At 43.9% G+C, this 22,321-nt stretch overlaps 1 protein-coding gene and 1 non-coding gene across 2 annotated transcripts in view; both read right to left on the bottom strand.

The window, feature by feature from the left end:
• Positions 1 to 20,893, bottom strand: part of HS1BP3 (HCLS1 binding protein 3) — a 50,607-nt gene extending 29,714 nt beyond the window's left edge. Inside the window, exons 1-4 of the mRNA XM_042032883.1 lie at positions 20,659 to 20,893; positions 14,636 to 14,801; positions 5,292 to 5,499; positions 3,122 to 3,341 (exon numbers count right to left, since the gene is read on the bottom strand). Of these exons, the coding sequence (XP_041888817.1) occupies positions 3,122 to 3,341; positions 5,292 to 5,499; positions 14,636 to 14,801; positions 20,659 to 20,702 (638 nt within the window). The 5' untranslated portion in view covers positions 20,703 to 20,893. The remainder of the gene's footprint in view (positions 1 to 3,121; positions 3,342 to 5,291; positions 5,500 to 14,635; positions 14,802 to 20,658) is intronic.
• Positions 20,841 to 20,922, bottom strand: TRNAS-AGA. The gene has a single exon. It is a non-coding gene; the product is annotated as a tRNA-Ser (tRNA).
• Between the last annotated feature and the right edge of the window lie 1,399 nt (positions 20,923 to 22,321).

The raw sequence follows: 22,321 nt of genomic DNA, 5'->3' as shown, positions 1-22,321 counted from the left end.
AGAAAAGTGAAATAGAGCTAAAAGTGTGCCACTGCTACAAAAGTGAGTATACTGTAATTCATTCCCTTATGCACAGCTGATATCAAGGGATCATCTTACTCTGTATTAGGAGTGATTTTTCTTACAGGACATGTAGATTCTATCCGAAGCTGAAAAGATTTCTACAAATGTCCAGGAAAACTTGCAGAGTAATTGGTGACAATACACTGGAATACCAATATTCCAAACTATCAAGAAAGGCAGAGGGTGAAGAGAACATATTTAAATGAATTTCAACACTGCATCCCACAAATGTAATTTAATTTTGAGCACCTTTTATTCTAGGAAGAACCAGGTTTCTGGGGCAAAAAAAAAAAAAAAAGGAGGAGTGTTAAACGATGAAAATTTAATCAGAAATATGTATTGTTTTTGACATGTTCCTGATCTGGACAGCAAAAACCCCTGTCTTTCTGTGGTTAAGAATCCCAGAACCACCCTGCTAACACAGAGAGAAAGCTTTGAGGCATAAGAACCATCAAGCAGAGAAACACGAAGCTTGTAGATCATCATTAATACCAACAAAAGATGAAGAGCTGAATTGGCAAGTGAGTTTGCCCACCTGCCATCAGAACAACTCAGACACAGCCTTGAACGCGAGGCAGAGAATCAACAACACTGGGATGTCTCTTCCAGGCAAAAGGAACCAGACCATTATGAGCTTCCACCTAGATGATCACCAGCAGTACAAAACTAGAAAAAAAAAGGCCCTAGTTTAGCATCTTACCCCTAAGGCCAGATATTTAAGTGGATATTGGGTGGTTCAGCAGCACAGCAGCACTGCTGGGCCAAATCCAATTCACAGCCTTCTGGCCCAGGAGGAGAAGTTGTTACCAAATGAAGCGTGCTGACAGCATATGGAGGCCTGTGCTACTGGAGCAGTTTCATCCTCATCCAGAAAGCAAAAAACCTGTAAGATTATGCCAAACACATGATTCAATTTAGGTCAGAGCTCTGCTGCTCAAAGCACTCTGGCCACCACTACTGTATGAAATGCACTGGCTTGTTTCAGTGCTCATCCTACATCTTTTCAATGGTTTTTCAGAGAGGAAAGGAACATGGATTTTTTTTTTTTTTAATTTTTAACCTGAATTTACTAGGCACTAGGGGACAATTTACTACTAAACACATTTCTCTATCTGCATCATCTCCTGTTTATTCATTCCCATGCTAAAGTAACTTAAAGCACATCTGAAGCACTAAAGCTGTGAGGCTGCAGCTACCTCTTCAAAGCATGTAAGCACCAAACATTTTAACAGGCATAGAAGACACCCTAAAATGGTCCCCTGAGAGCTGCCCATCCACTGACCACTAAGCTCCTGCCTTTGGCCTTTCACCCAGACACTTCTTAATAGATGGCACAGAGCTGGGATACAGTGCTGATGTCCAATCTGTTCTCCATTGATGTGAGATGAAAATACCTTCCATGGAAGCAGGATGAGTTACAAGAGAACAGAAACAATGTGAAGTCCAACCCAGGATTCTCGTTTCCACTTTCATGTTTCTGCCCCAACACTGTACATGTGAGAGTTAAAAAATAACAATAAAGAGATATGGAAGTTTCTTTTATAGATAGCCAGCCACTCCTTCAGAGTGAAAAACATCTGACTGCATAACATGTCATGCTGCAGCTCTGTCCCAGTGAAGACCATACTTCTTATATAAATGAAGTTATTTTGATTCAGTAAGAATTCTGTACTCAGAAGGAATGGAAGCAATAAACTAAATGAGGATTAAATACCAGATTTTGTCATTCTTCAATGCATTAGAAGACCAAAATAATCAAGACTTTCAAATGCTATGTCAGACCGTGCAGAGCAGAAAAGCAAACTTCTTGCTTTTTTTGGCATAGCAAGCTCTTTGCAGCTTCTATTTGTTGTAAGTTGGAAAATATAGCATTGCATTTGCTAACCCAATAGATCATTTTCCTATCCAAAAATGGACAGCTGCTTTCGTAAACATACAAACTAAGGACCATTTTGTGGAAAGTATTGCTTTATCTAACTGTTCATTGTGAATAGTTATTTAAATTTTTAAACTCTCCTTTAACATAAGAATAACTTTGATGCTGGGTAATTCAGCATGTTTTGTCAAAAGAGTAATATCCAATGTTTTCTGGTGATATTTAAAGGATTAAATATTTCAAGTATAAAGGGACAATATCTGGACATCTACAGTTAAATAGTATTATAATGGCAGGAGCAAAGTCCAAACAGTGCTTCCAGTGTTAATCATCCTATTTGACCAAACTTAGTGTAGGCGACTCCAGCTTAGAACCAAGAGTGAATGATCCCCTGGAAATTATTTAATGTCACTGGGAAGCACCTAAGAGGGGTCTGGCTTGTTACTATCAGTTACTGCCTATTGCTATGCAGAAGCATTTTGAAAGCACAGGCTAGAGCCAAGACAAAGAACATTCTGTAGTGGCTGGTGACTCTGGGTGGCTGAAACAATCCAGTTGGGTCAGTCAGTGCTTACTGAAGATCAAGAACAGCTACACCTTCTCTACTTGGACATCTAAAGCCTGAGACACCCTAAAAAGTGAAGAAAACTGTCTGAAAATTACTGGACAGGTAAACAAACCCAGATACTGATATCAGGAAGCTCTGATTCAATTACTGTTTCTCAAGCTGTTACTGCTTATGCCTTAAATGTCATTTAGCATGTGACACCTTCAGACAAAGGAAAAAGGAAAGAAAAGCGCTCAAAAGCGGCTCCAGACAGTGTAAACAGAGTCCAGTGTACTCCAGAACAGCACATCCAGTGGATGCTGGAGGGTTGATGTTTTGTGGTAGAAGCCTGCAGTGCCCAGCAAAGAACCTTCTGTAGCTGGGACTGTTATCAAGGCATTCACGATGTCCCTGTCACTTGGATGTCCTGAGGAATGCACTGAAAAGGCACTACAATGTTTCTTCCCTCTACCAAGGCACCTCATTCATGAAATGCAGAGGCCTCTCCTCCTCTGTGAAATTTAGCTGAAAGTGGTCAATGTAATAAAAGGCCCAGATGAGGGGACAGTGACATACAACAACTTTATTAGAAAGGCTAAAATTTAAATACCTAATTTATAGGATTTTAGCCATACCTGATTACACCAAGAGGGTCTAAAATTTCCTCTTCTTCCTCATCTCCCTCTTCTTTTTTCTCCTCTTTTTTGACATTTTCCACTGTTAAAAGCTGTGAGATTAAGTCAGGTGTCTTCTCCTCTTTGAAAAAATCCAATGCCTCATTTTCTTCATCTTCTTTCTCCCTGTCATCAAGCATGTTTTTACCCTTGAAGTCGACGGCACTGGAAGATTTTGTTCCTGCAAAACACAGTAATGGAGGCAAAACTGAGTACATGGTGTAACAACTACAGGTTTTTTTATACCTTGCACCTGTTCCTGGTGGTTTTGTTCTGAGGAATGAAGGACATGATCAGCTTCTGTGAATCTCTTTCAAAACACTTCCACTGTTCCCTTTATGCACTGTCATTATGCGTCTGATCTGTTTACTGGTTTAAAGTAGTTAAGTAGAGAAAGATAGAGGAAATTAACTTTATCTGAGACACAGCAGCACATTTATTATTATTTATGTTCCTTCTACAGTCAACAGAAACAATAGAATTTCCACATGGTGATTCATCCCATCCAAATAAAGTCATGTGAGAAGTTTCTCTCTGAAGTGACTTTTTCTCTCCACTAGCTACAGAGAGACTGTAAAAACTCTGCTTAGATGTAGGTAGCTAACTTTCACATAGCTAGTTGAGATAAAATCCACTTTTTGATACTATTTAATTAACTTGGGCTAAAATTAGAGCACTGGACAGCATGTTTCTAGAACAGCTCTTCAGTTTACACTGAAGAATGACGCCTGGAGTTCTAACACCCTTCAGTATGCAAGATGCATCCAACTCAGCAAATTCACCCAACTGAAACATAAAACTGTCTTCTCACTGTACTTGTTACATGCAAAGGCCAGCAGAATGAGGAGAGAACGGTTCCTTGCTGCAGAGTTTCTGGATGTCCAGATGTCTGGAAGCAATTTAAAATAACGAGACTAGCTAAAAAAAAGGCTAATGAAAACTGTTGTGGATAAAATTTATGGTTACACCATTTTGACTACTGAAGTAACATGGCACGGGAGACTCATCTCACCCAGCTTTTCATGTCTGCATCTGCCAAATCAGGGGGAGACTTACATTATTCTAGGGCAAATTCTGATGAACAGGTCGCATTACTTGCACCCAGTCTGCCCACAGAATGCAGCCCAGCCTAGTTTACCTGCAGATGTACACCATGGTTAGGTTAACCAGCAGGCAAAGATCAATCAACATAAACTCTGAATTCTCAGTGCAAGGGGTCTGCTTTCAAGAGAACACTGCCAGGGTAAAAAAGCCCCAAACCGAAAACCAAACAAAAACCACTTGAAAACCTTACTACCTGGATCTTTCCAGGCATTAAGCAGCTTTGCCCCCTTTGACTTTAGGAAGCTGCCAATTTCACAGAACTAATCTGGCCACACTTGACACTTCTGCAAAATGGGCTGTTCACACTTGTTAGCACGTTGCAACTGCACTTACTTAAAACTAACCGTCCACTAAGAATCCTGCACAGCACCAGGCTGGAGCATTCCCTGCTTGGCAGCTCTCAGCTGAATTAAAAGCAGAGAACTCGTATGTTCCATTCATTCAGTAACTCCCTACTACACCCAAGGGACGTAAGAACGGAGCTATACGAATCACTAGAAAAAACAAGAGCTGGACATAAGGCTAAGGAAAACTAAGAAAAAAAATTTAAAAAAATTAAAGAGAAAAAAAGCTAACCAGAGAATGCATTTAACTAATAAAGAATCTGTCTCCTATTTAAATCTTTCTCAGAGTCAATAATTTGCACAAAAACCAGACAAAACATGGAAGAGTCGCTCACTAAAAGGGAGACCCTGCACTGTCCCTTTAGGGTCCACCTCCCCACTGACAACATATGACTATTTAGCTTTCTAAACTTATATGTTCTGAAGCACAGCAGGACATCAGAGACAGGACAGTACATTGCTTGCTTTGGAGGTATCTATCAACAGCTCTGAATGAGGCGTGTGTCCACTGAGAGGAGGGAAAAACACTAGCAAACATGACTGTGCAGCACTGTAAATGCACATGAGGATATTTTCAGTGACAGCCTTTATTCTGGCATTCTATAGTTTTTGGCTACCTATGGAACTTAACACTTCCATAAAGCACATTCATGGGAGACGGGACACTCACATCTCTTAGTTACCTAAAAATTCCAGTAACTCCGGACTCGTTGCTAGACCCTCATCCTTGGAAATGAATTTCATTATATCATTGAACATAGCTCTTCGTTCAGAGATGTCAGATTCCCCCACAAAGAGAACTTTTCTAGGCAGGAGTGGAAGAGAAACCTGTGGATACCGTGCTGCCAGTCTCTGGTAGAGTTCTTCGATCTCGCTGTACTTCTTAGAAACCTGCAATGAAAATGTGTTGCCTGGGTTAATTTCTTTGCAGGAGAAACAGGAGCAGCAAAGAAGCAGTTTAAGTGCTGTGAAACATTAACTGTGGAAACTGAAGTGGAAAACCATGCATTAGCAAGGAGCTTTATATATGGCCTAGCAAAAGCCTGTTATGTACCCAGCGAATCCTCAAGCATTGCTGCTGGTCTTCTAATTGTGTTATTAAAATCCACTGCTTAATGAAATTAAAGTTCATTGCCAGAATCCATTTGTCTGACTCATCAGCTAATGAAATACTGGGAAGGTCACTGCTCCAGATACTTTTCTGACAGCAGGAATCCTTGTCCACTAGAAGTGATGCCCAGTCCTGAGACAGGAGGGAAGAAAAGCCCTGCCTGGTAGGTATATATTGGAGAAGGCTGCCTATGTCTTTGCACTATTGTCCCATTCCTCACTCCTGGTGGCTTCAGTGCCCTTTGGCTGCTTAGGCCTAAAAAACTGTCGTGTTTGCTGCCCTGCAGAGCACATAACACAAAAAACCTAAGGGGAAAGACCTCAGCTGACCCCTATCTATTCAGTTCATCCATGAGAAAATAAAAATCAACAACTTGGCCATGGCCTAAAAGGTTCTTATACAGGGAGATGCCAACAGTGAATGGAGTAACTCCTTCTGCAGACAAAGACAGGAGAAATAAGGCTCAAGATATTACAAGAAAAGCAACAGCTATGGGAATGTTGGTTAGAAAAGGTGTGGCTTCTATGCCACATTAAGTACTGAATTCAGTAGCTTAAACCAATACACAAAACCCGCACACAAAACTCTGATATTACAGATGCAATGAGGGTGACTGTCATGTTCTGCAGTATTATACAGATAATATATTTGCCAAGGCCCCACATGGCCTCATAATCTACTAATGTGTTTCAATTAATACAGACATTAAAAAAACAACCCAAGAAATTGTGCTAGTGGAGTGCATAGGACACAGATATTCTTTTAGGGTCCAGCTCTTATCCTCCTATAACACGTGTTTCTGAACTCTAGTGGAGTGAATCCTGATTAACACTGCAGTATGTGCAGTATTGCACATACTGAGATGGATAAAAAAGATGGAGACACACAAGCACCACATCTTGGAATGCAGAAATGCAGAGTTTTCCCATCAACACAGTGATAAAAGAAAGTCAACCTAACAAAATGCACAGAAGGGAGATGAGCTACAGATTAAAGCAGAATCCCTACACTGCACCTATACAAGCAAACTAAACAGCATCAGGCACATTCCCAGGCACTGGAACCTGAGACCATCTACTAGAAACCTCATTTATAGTGTCTACTAGAACCTGACAATGTCTGGCACAGTTCCCACACTCTGGGCAGCTATCATGCACCCAGGTAACTCTTCAGCCCAAGATCTGGCCCAGTGGAGAGACCTCTCAGCAGCCAGTTTGAGTTCTGATGCACACTGCAGATGGTAAGAAAGTTTAATCCTGCACATGCAGCCAGACTGTGCGAGCTGCTCTCCAGGCCAGGGAACAGGCCCTAACAATAACAGGCACACCTCGACCAGTTCACTGATTCAGATCTGGGCACAAACAGCAATAACCACCTCAGCTTTTACGCTTCCCTGCCTTTTGCAGTAATTATCAACCTAGCCAGATGATTTGGAAAAGCATTTGCATTTCAGCTGTACAATGTTCACTGTGGGTTCAGTGTCCAGTCACAAAAGGCAAGCAACTCTGTAACAAACATCTGAAACACAACACCCAACCTGAGTTGACAGGGGAATGAAAAACAAGAATTTTAGACTTGTAAAAGCAACGAAGGTTAAGTGTGAGCAACACTGTACTCCACATGCGGGATCTGAAATGCCATTCAGCAACCAAGTATTAAAGTTAAGGGCAATAGAGATGTTCCAGAATATCGGAATCTTCCCATCTGAAGACACCCAAAAAAAAAGAGGGGAAAGCAACTCCAGAGTTTCTGAATTGCTGTACATTTCTAGTTTGATAGATCCCAGTAGCACTCTGAACAGGGTATGATGCCTGAGCACCTCCCAACAATACTTTGTAAGGTCAAATGTAAGGGCAGTAAGGAATTCACTGGTGCTCTTTCAAAAGAATAAACACCACTACCCTCCACCCAGGAAAAAAAAAAATTAAGTCTGATTTGTGAAAAACATTTAACATCTAATTAATTTCAATAGTAACTACCAAATTAATTTCTGAAAGCATTACAAGACAGCAGCAAATCAAGGTTATGCCAAAACAGTTTTTTAAAATACTCTAACACTGAACTGAGATACACAAACTTATTTCTTTCCCCACTTAATTTTCATTCCTTCTCTATCAAAGTCTGTAAATTATTCATAAATCTCAATTTATGTCTAATTACACCACTGAACCTAAAGCAAACGCACACCCTCGCATCCCATCACTAATTGCGCCTTTGTGGATCTGCGTGGGCTTTGAACAACGCCGGGAATGCACACGCGACATGGAATACCAAGTGCGACAGCACTGTCTCCAAAGCATACTAATGTGCTTCCCAAAGCCTGCAGCACACCGTGCAGGCCAATATCCAGCAGTGCCGCGATGCCCTCTGCTGGAACACCCCGCTGCACCAGTGAGGTGTCAGACCTACAGCCAAAACCATTCCCCTAAGCTTACCTAAGCTCAGAGGGGGCCCCTGCAAGCCCCTGCCAGCTGGGGGCTCCTCACCCACTGTCCCTGTGCCTCAAGCCCAGGCAGCCACAGGCTCCTTGACACCCTTGCTCAGCTGTGCTGCCAGATATACCTTGGGTTTGGTGCTGGGAATGCTGTGGTAAGGCTGGCTGAGCCCAGACTGGTGCACTGAGAATCACAGAATGGTTTGGGTTGGAAGGAACCTTAAAGATTATCCAGTTCAATATGGGAGGGACACTTTCCACTAGACCGGGCTGCCCAAAGCCCCATACAACCTGGCCTTGAACACTTCCAAGGATGGAGCAGTCACAACTTCTCTGGGCAACCTGTTCCTGTAACACACCACCCTCACAGTAAAGAATATTTTCCTTATATCTACTCTAAAAAACCTTCCCTTCTTCAGCTTATGGTCATTCCCCCTTGTCAATTCCAGGCCCTTGCAACCAGTCCCTCTCCTTCTTTCTTTCAGCCCCTTTAGGTACTGGAAAGGGGCTCTAAGGTCAGCCTGGAGCCTTCTCTTCTCCAGGCTGCACAGCCCCAGCTCTCTCAGACTCCTCACAGGAGAGGTGTCCCAGCTCTATGACTACCTTTGTACCCTTCCTCTGGATCTGCTCCAACAGGTCCATGTCTTTCCTGTACTTGGGACCCCAGAGCTGGATGCAGCAGCACAGGGGCCTTACACAAGTGCCAGCCAGGTTCCAGAGAGTGTATTTTCTCAGGTCAAATCCCAGACATCACACAGAGCATTCTCACACCTTTCCAGTCAGAAAGCACTGCTCTGCCGTGACAATTCTGGACCTTTTCAATTTGACATCCTCTGTCAGTTTTCCAGGAGAAAGGTGTACCAGCATGGAATAAAATTAAACCTTGCTTTTTCCTGGTTATCACTTACAGCCCTTTGAAAATCCTTGATGGATCCTATGGCCCAAAATGTCAGGATGACAACTAAGCGCTACTCTAAACCCCATTTTATCAATCCTATTAAGTAAACAAAGTTCCATTTGATTAACATCCAAATATTTTTCTTCTGCTGCCTGTAATTCCTCCAGGTCTTGATCCTGCAGCTATCCTCTCCCCCTCCATGCCTCTAACTGAACTCTGTGAACACCACCTGTAAGTCAGCCTGAGTGCACACACTTCAAGGAGCTCTGTCAAGTCACAATATCAAAGGCTCAATCTGTTTCACTTCAAAAGAGTTAATCATGCAAATACAGCAAAGCATGTGCACATTTGCCAGGTCAAGACCCTATTTGCCTGTAACAATTAACATCCAACACAGAACTTAAAAGAGAGACAGAGATGGGTTGGATATTTTTTTTTTCACTAGGAACAAATAAATAAGTTGAATGTGATCAAGTATCGCTAGAAGGTTAAGAAAACCAACGGGAAGTTCAAAGTGAAAGCCTGAAGTTTGCTGCTAATCCCTCAAATCTCATGCATGTGCCTTGCCCCCCTCTTCCCAAGGGCCTCACGCATGAAAGTACACACCGGAATGGCTGCAGGATACGAGCCTGGGACTCGCAGTTGTGCGCAGAATTTGATCCCACTCAGTATTAATGTGACTTAATGCCTCCTTTCCCTTTAAAGCTCCTTTTACTGCCCCATTTCTGACCTCAAACTTGTCACCATATGCTTTGTATCTACTGCAAAGATTTCAACAAAATGGAGGTCTTAGAGCTAACTCAAACCCTTTGCCAGCCAGTGCACACCAGCAAAGAGCACTCTTGATTTTACAGTATTTCATGAAAAACAGGGCTACTGTGACTTTCTTCTTACAAAGCCCACTTCTTAACACTGTCAGAAAATGGAGATCCAGCAGCTCTGTCCTTTAAAAGAACTAGCTTTGGGTACAGGAATCAAAAGCATCCCTTCTTCCAGGCAGCACAACCCAAGCTTTCGCTTGGAAACTCCCAATTCAAGCCGTACCAGAATTAATGCTGCTCGGTGACCCCGTGGGTATGCATTACGGTAGATTTTAATTACATGACCACATGCTGTTCTCCCCATCTGTTTTGCCCAGCAGAAGAGCAAAAACTCTAATATTTCTTTTTAATCAACATGAATCCTTAGTGGCTCCTGAACCTATTGCTACACTGAGCATGGATTTCTCCCCCCCCCCCACATCACAGAAGTCATAAAGTGGAGGAATTTATCTTCACAACACACCTGTATGGTCACGAAAAAGCAACTCCAATGCACAGATTTTGAGGCCCAGAAAGAGAAGGCCAACATATGCAAAAAGGCAATGATGAAAACATAAATGAAGATACACCCATGTACTCATACATCCCCACATTTTATGAGAGGAAGACAGTTCTATAGTAAATGCCTCCCTCAATTGTGCTATGCCTGTCAAACACCAGTAGTTATTTGTTCAGCTTTGAAAAAGAAAAAACTTGACTAACAAATAACTTGTACAGAAGAATCAAACTGGATGCAGACACAAAGAGAAGGCACTAAAGGCTGGGTGGATTTTTAATAAGGCTGGGAAGGGAGAAGTTAATTGCTAAAAAAGCTGAGGTGTGGCTAAAAGAAATGCTTCTAAGAAAAGTAAAGCCTTTTCTTTTTATCACAGAAAATGGCAATTCTACAGGCAATAATTAAGTATCACCTTGGCAGCAGTACCAAAGAGAAAACCAATTTCCCTCTTTCGATAGTACAAGAGTATTGTGACCTTTGAAAGAAATGCAGCTGACTTTTCCTTTAATTACCAAATATAACCTTAAGGTTAAGCAGTTCTACAACCTTAATTTAGCATTTTTTAAAATTAAAGAATCCCTCCAGTTTCTAAGAATTTAGATTTGAATGTCATCACAGAAGTGAATTTCTTCTTCTGTTAATGCTTCACAAACATTTTAATTAAACATGCCTGCCGTGATGCTGATTTTGCATAGTCCTATTAAGGCTGGGGAATAGGGCACTCTGGATTGCTCAGACCCACAGTAAAGGCTCCACAGGTCAGATCTGGGATCTCTTTTTCATGTTCATCTGTTTTTTGACAAAGGGCTTTAATACACCTCTCAGTCTTGACAAGATGGGAGGACAGAGCCTCACACTGCGCCAGGGCAGGTTCAGGTTGGACATCAGAAGGAATTTCTTCTTGGAACAAGTTGTTAGACATTGGAATGGACTACCCAGCGAGGTGGTGGAGTCAAGAAATGTCAGGACACGGCATCTGGTGCCTGGTTTAATTGACAAGGTGGAGATCGGTCAAAGGCTGGATCAATGACCTTAAAGGCCATTTCCCACCCAAATGATCCTGTGATTCGACCCAGTGTGGTTTACATCGCATCCCAGAGATCACAGCTAGCTTAGAGGACGCTTTTGCCGTGCTCACCATCATTTTCCAGGGAGAAGAGGAGCCGCTGGAGCCGCTGGAGCCGCTGGAGCCGCACACGCCGCTGACCCCGCTCCCGGCGCGCTCGCCGCTGCCGCCCAGCGCCCGCCGCGCGCGGTGCAGGCCCTGAGGGCAGGGCGGGAGCGGCGGCGCCTCCGAGGCCTCAGGGACCGGGCAAGGAGGAGCCACAACACACGCACCTGGCTCCTCCCCAGGTGGCCAAAACAGAGACAATCCGAAAATCCGTATCCAGAGACAATGAAAACCCTACCATGCCTGCCTGCCTTCTCTAACCTACCCATCACCTCAGCGCTGTGACATTGGCTCCTTCCTCCAACTTGACAGTTTCAACAAAAGCAAAAAAGATGTCCCGTCTCCCATTCTGCTCCAGAACAGGCACACAGTAGTTTCTTCTTCTTCCTTCAGATGTCTCATCTCACTCTGCTTTTTGATACAAATCTGATGTGTTAGATCTGCTGCCCAGTGTAACCTCATCATTCTCTGCTGTTCCCCAGGTAGTGGGGAAGGGTCACAGCTCTTGTTTGTGCTGCTCCGGCATCCAGCAGAACAGGGCACTGCACAGACAGTCCAGGTGCAACCCACATTCCCTGGCAGCCACAAGACTGGGACTTCTCTCCAGGTTAAGCTGTCTGTCTCAGCTCCCATGACTGTGAGAATCTTTTGGTAAAATGTGACTGAAGCTCAACTCACCCGAACATAGGGTAGCCAGTGGTACCTTGGATGCTGTACTGTATTCTCCTCACTGTTTCAGGGCAGTGCCAATGCCTTCATGTCCTCTGTCACACCTGCCAGCCCTGTGGACACACCTACTGTAATTTAGGGTTTCTCAAATGGTACCACACATTTATGTTATGCAAAGTGAGCTCCCTCACTCCACAGATGCTCAGCTACGTCCTTTTCTGCACCGACTGGGATGGGAATTTAGAAAAGCAAATGCAGACATCTAATCATAGAGAACAGATTATTCTGCCCAGAAACAGGCATCCCATGCCATCTGAGAGGCTTTGGGGTATCCAACAAGCTTGTGTGGGGCAGGCAAATACCACACAAAAATCTATGGGAGACCCACAAACTTCTGAAGGCCAAGTGAAAAATCCCAGGGCACCGCCAAGTGCATACAGTGACTTGTGTGCAACTCTATTGACCCTCAAGCATTTTAGCCTGTATTTGAAGCCCCCCACTGCAGCTGTCTAAAATGCAGATGCTTTCCCTCTATGGTCAAAGAAGAGAGACATTTCCAGAGGATGAGTCACATCATTCCCCTTCTCCCCACTGACCATACAAGCAGGGACAGACTCAGATTAAAATATCCAACTTAGAGAGAGCTAAGTTAGGACAGGTGAATCCCTCTGTTCCTTCCAGTAATACATACAGACAGGACTCATCGGAATGAATCGATGGAAAACATCCATTCTCAACCTCCCAGCTCATGGTTTTAAATTACTCTCACACAACAAACTATATAATATATCATATTTAGTCAGCTGAAAAAAATGTAACTGATGAGATAAATGTTATTCTCGTCAGGCTCCACCAGTTTTCTTCTTCATGAAGAATGAAATGTCAGGAGGCCTCACAAGAGGAGAAATCAGGAAGGTTCATTTCACTTGAGAAGAGCAACTGAATGCTGAAAATCCTCCCAGAGAGAGCAGACATGGGAACACACAACCCCAGCAAGCAGGGGGGCCTCAGTACTAAGTCTGTTTCTCCTCTTTTATGGACAATCTGATTTTATCAACTTATTCTTAAATGACACAAAATGAAGTTAGATGATAACAGCCCAGTTTAACACCTCAGCTGTAGTCAGATTCTATCTTCCACATAACTGTGTGGGAATATTACATAATATAAGCAGGCATTGCTGCATGAAAAAAAAACAACTGCACATCCCCTTCTCCTATCTGCCCATGTCTGGCCCTTCCTTGTCCTAAAACAAATTTTAATGAGGCTGTGCAACTCACAGGCTCAAGGAACAGGTGTAAATCAGTACTGAATAACAACCCCCAAAATACCCATTTTTAGCTGGGAGCAGTTCCTCAGCTGACGTTATGGAATAGCCACATGACACTGGCACACAAAGGGAAACGCTGTGGGAGCAAGAACAAGCAGCCAGGGATGAGGAGGGAGACTCCTATGCCATCACTGCTGCTTTATATATAGCATAAGGTGTGGGATAAATGCAGGAGATCTCATCAAGCATCTCTTTACAACACTGACAGATGTTTATCTGCAAATCAGACGTAAGTTTAAATAAGCTTTTATCAATCATCTTTCATGGAGTGTGAGTTACACTACAGGTCATGGTCTACCAGGTAACCACACACTCACATCACTCTGACATTACAGTTATTGCAAAGACATCTGAAAAGAGCAGATGTTCACAGGATGCAAGAGGGTGTGTCCTTTTACAGTCAATGGACAGAGAAATGCACTTCTTGGGAGTGGTTCAGCAGGCAGCTAAAAGAAGATCAAATAAAACACCCTAAAAGCATCTTTTCCCATCAGGTTGATAGACAGTCCCAGGTGAAACAGCTTAAAGTGGATGTGCACATGCCATAGATGACATTAATTTCACCTGTTTTAAGTCATGTGCTGTGTTCTCAAACCTTTACTCTGCAGGTATATTGGAAAAGACAATCCAGCTCAGTAATATTCTATATGGACACTTCCTTGTAAAACTCTCTTACCACGGATTTTAAAAGCCATGTCAAGGTAACGGGTCCTTTCAAATAAGCTGTTATATATTTATTTCATGCTTATGGACCATGGTCTAGTATTGATACATACATTAGAGAAACTAATTAGTAGCAGAACTTACAAAAAGCTTAATTGGTTTCTATTTGTTGATCCATACTGAAAAATGCATTAAAGGCAACAACAGTCATTGCCACTTTTAGCTCCTGGAATAAAAAGTGCAATTACTGTATGTATAATGGAATATACATAATGGAATAGGAATTGGAGAAATGGTACAGACTGTGTTGTCCTACCAAGGACCTTGACCCAGAGAGGCTGTGATTGATGACAAATCATCTGCTACATCACGACAGAAATAATCAAAGCTGATTAAGAAAGTGATCACTAACACAGGTCTGATTAAATATTTACCATAAATTGAACCACATCTTCAGGCTTGTGCTTTGCTGATTTGAAGGCAGCCAACCAGGTAACAACGACAATGTGATACTCGACATGGCCAGACATCATCTTCCCATGGATTTCCTGGTATTCTGGCACTGACAAATCCAGCCCTGTGTGTGTATTCTGAATTTGCCTAGGGAAGAAAATACACAGAGTTCAGGCATTGGCACAAAGATTTTTAACTGTCCCTCTCCCAGGATCCGATTAAAAGCCCAAGAAAATCAGTGCAAAGGTTCTCATTGGAACAGCACATCAGATAGACCCAATACTGTTCCTACTCTACAACAAGACAAATTTGGACACGGCCTGTATTCCATGACAAAGCACCTGCCACAAGCCACTCCAGGCAACATGCCAGGAACACAGCATTTCTCTGAAGAGATGCAGATTCATTCAGAACAGGACTTTACTCACAAGAATTGAAAGTGCTCTTACCCAGCATGGCAGGGAGAAGATCCCATGATCTCTCATCAGGTTTCTTTTGAGAAAAAGGTCTGCTCATTGTGACTCATGCCAAGCCCTATCCACCTCTCCTTTATCTAAGGACATTCCCAGGAATGACAGAGACAATAGCTGAAAGGGGCCATGAAAGGAAGAAGCAGCTCCCTGGAGCACATGGACAACTTGAGGTCAACACCTTTGTGAAGAGCCAACCAGGGAACTTGTTGTCAAACAGTCTAAATGGCACACTAGCCAAAACATCTTGGCTTTCCCACAAAAATCCTACTGGAAACAGAACTACCTGTCCTTTCATACCCAGTTAAAGAAGACAATCACAGCATTAACCTCTGAGAGTTGCCAGCAGTCAAAACCACCCACAGCTCCTCTTGAAGGAAAATGCAACAGGGGACCTGCTGCTGCAGTTTACTCAATGCATTTTTTTCCTCCTGCCAGCTTTAGATCCACAGAACTGTGGTGTTACCCTCCCCCTGAATTGCCATCCAAGGAAATATTTATGATGTTTTTGCAAGAGGAATGCCAGGATCGTATTGGAGTGCTCACACATCAATAGGAAGACCAAGCAGCTGCTGTTGGAGCATTAAACAGTATGTTTAATGAACTAAACAGTCTGTTTCAATAGCCTGAAAAACAAAACTGATCAGAGATCCATCCCTTCCCCAAAGTTACCCTATGCCAAGCCACAGCACACTTGCTATCACTGGAACCGAATACTCTGCCAGAATCAGAAGTTTATCATCCAGAGGACTGAATACCCTCTGAACAATCTCTGAATACATCCTTCCTATGTGTGAGTGAGTGTTTTTTACTGAAATCAGAAGAGACTGATTAAAAGAAAACCAAACTAGGATCACTAAAGATTTTTTCTGCCTTTTTAAACCTTAACCATGAGGATTATCAAGTCCCACCTACCCTGGATTTTCTGTGGATTGCAGAGGTGGCTTGTGGAATTATTACCTCCTCCTTTAGGAAGTTTAGCTACATTAACACAGGTGCCTTTTCACCTAAGGATACACAATGCATAGAACTTAATATACACTTCAAGAGGCTCAAACAATCTAGTTTCAAACGAAGTTTCAAAAGACTCCTCCTGTCATGTCAAAACTCAATCAGTTCTTATGAAACCTGAGCTTCCCCAAGAAGGCAAGCTCTGAATCTCTAATGCAAAGTTTGAATAAAAATCCTTTTAAAGAGAGTATCTTGGGAGTTCTTGATAAATAGGACAACAATAAACAAGGGCACAGACCCAGTTTTGTACCCAATCCTCTTTGCAAGCCATGTTTAAAACATTAGGGTTTTAACAACAGCTCTACCGTCTCCAGTATTTTGACGATGCTACTCTGTCTGCTCCCATTCTGTTCTCATGTTCTGCCAGCCAAGAACTTGACTTTACACATCCAGACAAAATTTTGTTCTCAGTTACACACGGTTGGCTCTCACACAGGACCAACAGTGCCTATGTGTGAATACAGAGGTGCCTGGCTTTCACACAGCAGCCTGTGGTACCTGCAACTACAATCATCCGGAGTGCTGCCTCCTTCAGTGGCAGCCAAAATGCTGACTCAAAGGGCACCTACCAGTAAAAGCAGCTGGATCTGGAGTTTTTTAGAATATACCTGCAGCAGAGGATATGCTCTTATAAGAGACTTACAGATCACAACTGCCTTAAACACTGTTAAGATCACCAAAGGACTTTGCCCGCTATGGCAGACTGCATAAAGAAGCAACCCCACCCCAAATTTGCCCCTGTGAATTCCTGAAAATATGGAAAGTAAATTAAGCCACGTGATGGGGACTTGAGATAAGATAAAGGTGGTACTATTGATCAAATTATCTCAAGCCTAAGAGAGGCAAACAAGGCTGGGGGAGAAGAGTGTATCACTGCAAGGAGTCCACGGGGAAGACCAGCTCAGCAGCTGTGCTGAAGGTCAGCTCTGACTGGAGGAGACCATAGTCCACTGCCTCAAAAGAAGAGACATACTGAGCACAGGACATTCACACTCACATGTGGGCCTGAAGGTATTTATCCCTTCTGATGGGGCATAGCAAGCTCAACTAGAGGCAGCTGTCATGTCTTAAAAGGTCATAAACCATCAAAGACACCCAAAGCATCCCAGACTTACTTCTGGGGCCTTCCACCAGAGGACCATACATGATTCAAAGTGTAGCAAAAGACAGTGCAAAACTTCCCCCTGCAAGGGAGGTGCTTGGGCATTCCCACATATTCCTAAATGTATATTAAACTCTATGTTTTGTGGGACCTCTACCACCTAAAAGGATGAAGGACCAACAGAAGAACACTGCTGGATCCACAAGGTGAGTGATTATCTTTCTACTTAATTGTTCTCTCTACTTCTCCCCCCACCCTCTTTTCTGTGTCTTTGTCTCTCTCTCTCTCTCTCTCTCACATTTTACTGTTAAATCCGTATTATTGATTTTGGCATATGGTCTCATTTGCACATTAATTTGGGTAGAAACATCTCTGTCTAATAATCACAATAATTGGATCTTAACAGCTCTCCAGATGTGCAACCACTCAGAAGTTGTGACTGCAGCTAAGGCAGCTAAAAGGTCTGTCACTTGTACTCAGGACTTGTACTTACTAAACCAGGGAAGTGTGAGTTACCAGTCCTTGAAAGGATGTGTAGATGTGGCACCTGGGAACAGGGTTTAGTGGTGGACGTGGCAGTGCGGGGTTAATGCTTGGACTTGATGATCTTAAAGGTCTTTTCCATCTCAAGTGAGTCTGTGATTCTACTTCTGTTAACATAGTGTATAAATGACGAATTAACCTGCTTTTCACCTCTAATATAAATAAAAGGAGTAATGACCAGTGAACCATCCTCAATTGGCCTTGTTCAGCTGAAAAGACCAACCAAGTACAGAGACATTTTTTTTTTTCATTGTGAGATGACACAATAAAAACTTCACTGGAAGAGCTGCTGCATTAGAGAGTTCTAAAAATGTCATGAAGTTAGTAAGTACCTTATCTATACCCAGGGTTTTTCTTTTAAAGTTGTTAGAAGTCTGCACTGAAATGTCATGGAAAACGATTAGAGGGAGGGGGAATAGCTACATTTTTGTTTGTTTGCTTTAGGCCTTATGATCACTTTCATCATTATCTCCTACAGGAAACCTACCCCTATTATCTCTTCCATAGCAACAGGATTTCTTTTTAAATATAAAACTGAATCTAAATGAACAGAAATCAGCCGGGAGGCTGAGGCAGACAGAGCGTACTATCCAAAGTGCTCCCTACTTCTTCTAATGCCTTCAAAATAAGAAGCCTTAGTGATTGAATTAATTAAATATAGTTATTGTTATTGTAACAGAACCAGCATCTGCAAATCCCAAGACAAAGTATAGTTTCACTGCATTTTTCACATCAAACAAAATTATTTTTACACTTGTAGCTTTAAAAAAGTGCAGCAAAGGAGAAAACTGGTTGTTTAAATGGGACACACAGGTTTACTGCTTCTACTCTTTATTTGAATCTAGCTTATCTCCAGTTTACACTTTTGTCTACCATACAGACAGTTCACCAGAGACCTGGGCACATGGTTAACCTCCCTAACAGGAATCACTTCACCCAAGTACAAGGAGACCATTCATACCAGTAACACTGGTGTGAATCAGATCATTGCACAATCAGATCATGCAGGATTGGCCCGGGACAGAGGAAGTGGAGACAATAAAGGTCAGCTGAACAGAGCAGCTTCCACAGTTCACGGAAGAGCCAGTTTTTCATTCCTGGGTTTTTTATTTGCATATAATAATTAAATTGTATTTTAATTATTCTGCTTTCTGTGCTGAAAGGCCAACATAGAGGGGTTGGGGGAGGGGGGGGAACAGCCACCTCAAGCAAGAAAGTAAAGTTAGAGATGGAAGTACTGCGACCAGAGAAACATTTATTCCAGTGTCTGTGTGGCCAGGAGAGCAGGCTCTGTGCTTCCTGCCTTGATAAAGTCAGCCCTGCCAGCAGCACCCAGCTCCAACAACCTCTGTCCACAGGAGACCAAACTGTGACATCCCTGGTCATAACAGAAGGAGAAAGAAAATTATACAACTGGTTTTATTTATTAAGTGAAGGCAAAGTACTTACCAAACAATTTATTTCTCTGTATAGTCTAACTAGAAGCATACAGATTTTACAAGCTCTCCAGAGCAGTGGTCACAGCACCAAGCCTGGCAGAGTTCAAGAATTGTTTAGACAATGCTCTCAGGAACATGGTGAGTTCCTAGGGGTGTCCTGAGCAGGGCCAGGAGTTGGACTCAATGATCCTGATGGGTCTCTTCCAACTCAGCACATTCTATGATTCTACAATATATATTATCACAGCAACTAGGAATCCTATTCCCAAAACAAGTATGTATAAAGAGTGGAAAAGGTCACAACTACACACCTATTTTACCTCACAAGCTAGAAAATATGTTCACTTGCTACAGCCTGAATCCCTCACATACATATATACCCGATTTTATCACTGAAACCATTCCAGTTTCAGTGGGATAATTTGCAAGTGGGTCTTTTTACTGTCTAACAACTGTAAAATAAATCCAGGTGTCTGGATTTCCATTTCCAAGGCTAAACTTAATATAAAGTCTGCAAAACATCTTAGTCACATCAGATACATTTGAAGGTTCAAGACCACTGCTCCAAAGGAAGCCTGGCCCTGATACAGCCGAATATTTAAGGATTAAAATAATGGCTTTGAAGTTAAAGTGACAGAAATAGTCATTATTTATGTCCTAGGAGGTAAGGAGCTTGCTGAACCAACACTTTTGCTTCTCATGTCTCATCTGATACGAAACTGCTTTCCTGTGGTCTCAAATACCTTGTAGATTGAAAGAAAAAAAAAAAGAGAAATCTATCAATTTCCCTATAAAAGACTGCCAAAAGCATTTTCTTCTAGAGGCATTTCTCATGAGGGTTCCTTTACCACATCTAGGAAAAGATAGGATTTGAACATTTAATGCAACAGAAGACGGCACAGACTTCCAGACAGTAGGGCAGAAGAATAAACTCATTTTGCCCATCCCTGTGCTACCATCCAGAGCGGGCACGAGGACCGGGATGCAGGGCACGGCAGCAGGAATGGGCACCAGCCGAAGCACTGGTGACACCGCGCCTCGAAGAGGCCGCTGCACGCCCCACGATAAATCCTAATTCTTTCCGACCCACCTCGAAACACCGACAAGGAAAAGATGTGCCTGGAGGGCGAGAACACATGCTGCGCCAGTGTGGACGGGAAACGACCCGAAGTTATCACAAGAGGAAGGGGCACACAGGACGGGCCCGGGATCTCCCCCGGCTGTGAAATGCGGGAAAACTAGAGAAGATCTGAAGTGTCCCGGGGCAAGCCCACGTAGCACCACCCGGCTTCCCCTCCTCTCCGCCAATTCCTCAGCCTCCGCCGCCCCGCGCTCCTTCCTTTCCTTTCCCTTCCTCCCCTTCCCCCGCTCCCTTTCCCGGGCTGCCCCGCCGAGGCTGATGCGGGAGCGCGGCCGCTCCCCCGGCCCGTCCCCGGTACCTGGTGGTGACCAGCACGGCGGGCGCCGGGCCGCGCTGCTCCATGGCCGCGGGAGGAGGTCCCGCCTCCCTTCCCGGGGCTGGACCGGCCGCCCTGCCGGATGTCAGGCGGCGGCTCCGGTGCAAAATGAGGGAGGGGAAGAAAACGTCCGCCACGGGGAGGAAAAAAAACAGAATGTGGTTCGTAGTCGGCAGGATTCGAACCTGCGCGGGGAGACCCCAATGGATTTCTAGTCCATCGCCTTAACCACTCGGCCACGACTACACCGACGAGCGGCCCTTTTTCCGGGGGAACCCCACTAATTCATCCCCGCGCTTCCTCTTCCTCCCGGGACCGAAACTTCCCCCGAGCTTCGGTGCATCCCTGGGCTCTTCTCTTCCTCCTCCTCGCTGGAAACAGCTCGCACACATCTTCCTGCCTTAAAACAATGGGCACGGCGCTGCTTACCAACCCCATGTCGAGGCAGCGCCAGCAAAGCACGGCCACCGCACAGCCCTGGCCATACACCTCGGAGCGGCTTTGTGCCCTGAAGTTTTTATGAGGAAAGAAGAGGGAAGCAGCTGGTCCCTCTGCTGCCCCTCAGGCACCCGCGGCCGGGCTGGGCAGCCCTGGTTTGGTTGCAGGCTGCTGGGCGCATCTGGGCGCTTGATTATCCCAGGGCTTCTCTGCGCTGGTGTGCAGGGCTCCTGCAGGGAAGCACTTAGGAAAAAACTTCGCACCGGGCACAACTTTGTGGAATCACAGGCTTACAGGGTCGTTATTGTCGTAAAAGACCTCGAAGATCATGGGATCCAATCGTTAACACATCCACCATGCTCACCACTAAACCATAACTCTTAGTGCTACATCCACATGTTTTTTTAACACTTCCAGGGACAGCAGTTCCACCACTTCCCTGAGCCGCCTGTCCCAATGCCTGAACACCCTTTCAATGAAGAAACTTTTCCTGATATCCAATTTAAACCTCATTTGGTACAACTCGAGGCTATTTCTTCATCTGTCACTTGTTACCTGGGAGAAGAGACCAACCCCCACCTGGCTGCTCCCTCCTTTCAGGTGGTTGTAGAGAGCAATAAGGTGTCCCCGAGCCTCCTTTTCTCCAGGTTAAACACTCCCAGCTCCCTCAGCTGCTCCTCATTATATTTGTGCTCCAGAACCTTCTCACCAGCTCTGTTGTACTCCTCTGGACAGACAGAAACCACAGGAGATGCCAGGGAATATTATAAACGTGACAAAAACCAGATGCTGACGCTGTATCAATGCAGCCAGTCCCCAAACAGGCTCAGCACCCCAAGTGGGTGCGCAGCAGTGTCCCCAGAGAGGAGCAGCCCCTCAAAGAGGACCTAGTGAACAGATTAGGACTTTTCACCCCAGAAAGGAACAGCTGGAGGAGTTTGGGATGTGATGGAAATCTGTCAAAATCAAGAGAGGCCCAAAGTGGCAGATACAGAACAGTCTTTTAATGCTTGTGGTGAAACAAGAAATGTGGAGCATGAAACCCATGAGTCAAAACACAAAAAGGGAGACTTCATAGGTGGGGTTCCTTCCTAAATCCCCATTGTTTTCTCTCCTTGCCACTAAAAACCTTTTGTTAAGCAGAGTGTAAACACCACCACCCAGCTGCAGTCTTTCTGGCACAGGAGTTGCAGTTGCCAGAAGTGCT

This window comes from Corvus kubaryi, unplaced genomic scaffold (genome assembly GCF_017639235.1).
Source record: "Corvus kubaryi isolate FWS band 111438036 unplaced genomic scaffold, C.kubaryi_AGA036_p1.0 37354, whole genome shotgun sequence".
Classification (NCBI taxonomy): Eukaryota; Metazoa; Chordata; class Aves; order Passeriformes; family Corvidae; genus Corvus; species Corvus kubaryi.
The sequence above is the reverse complement of the archived record's forward strand: the minus strand, read 5'-3'. Positions and strand labels throughout refer to the sequence as shown.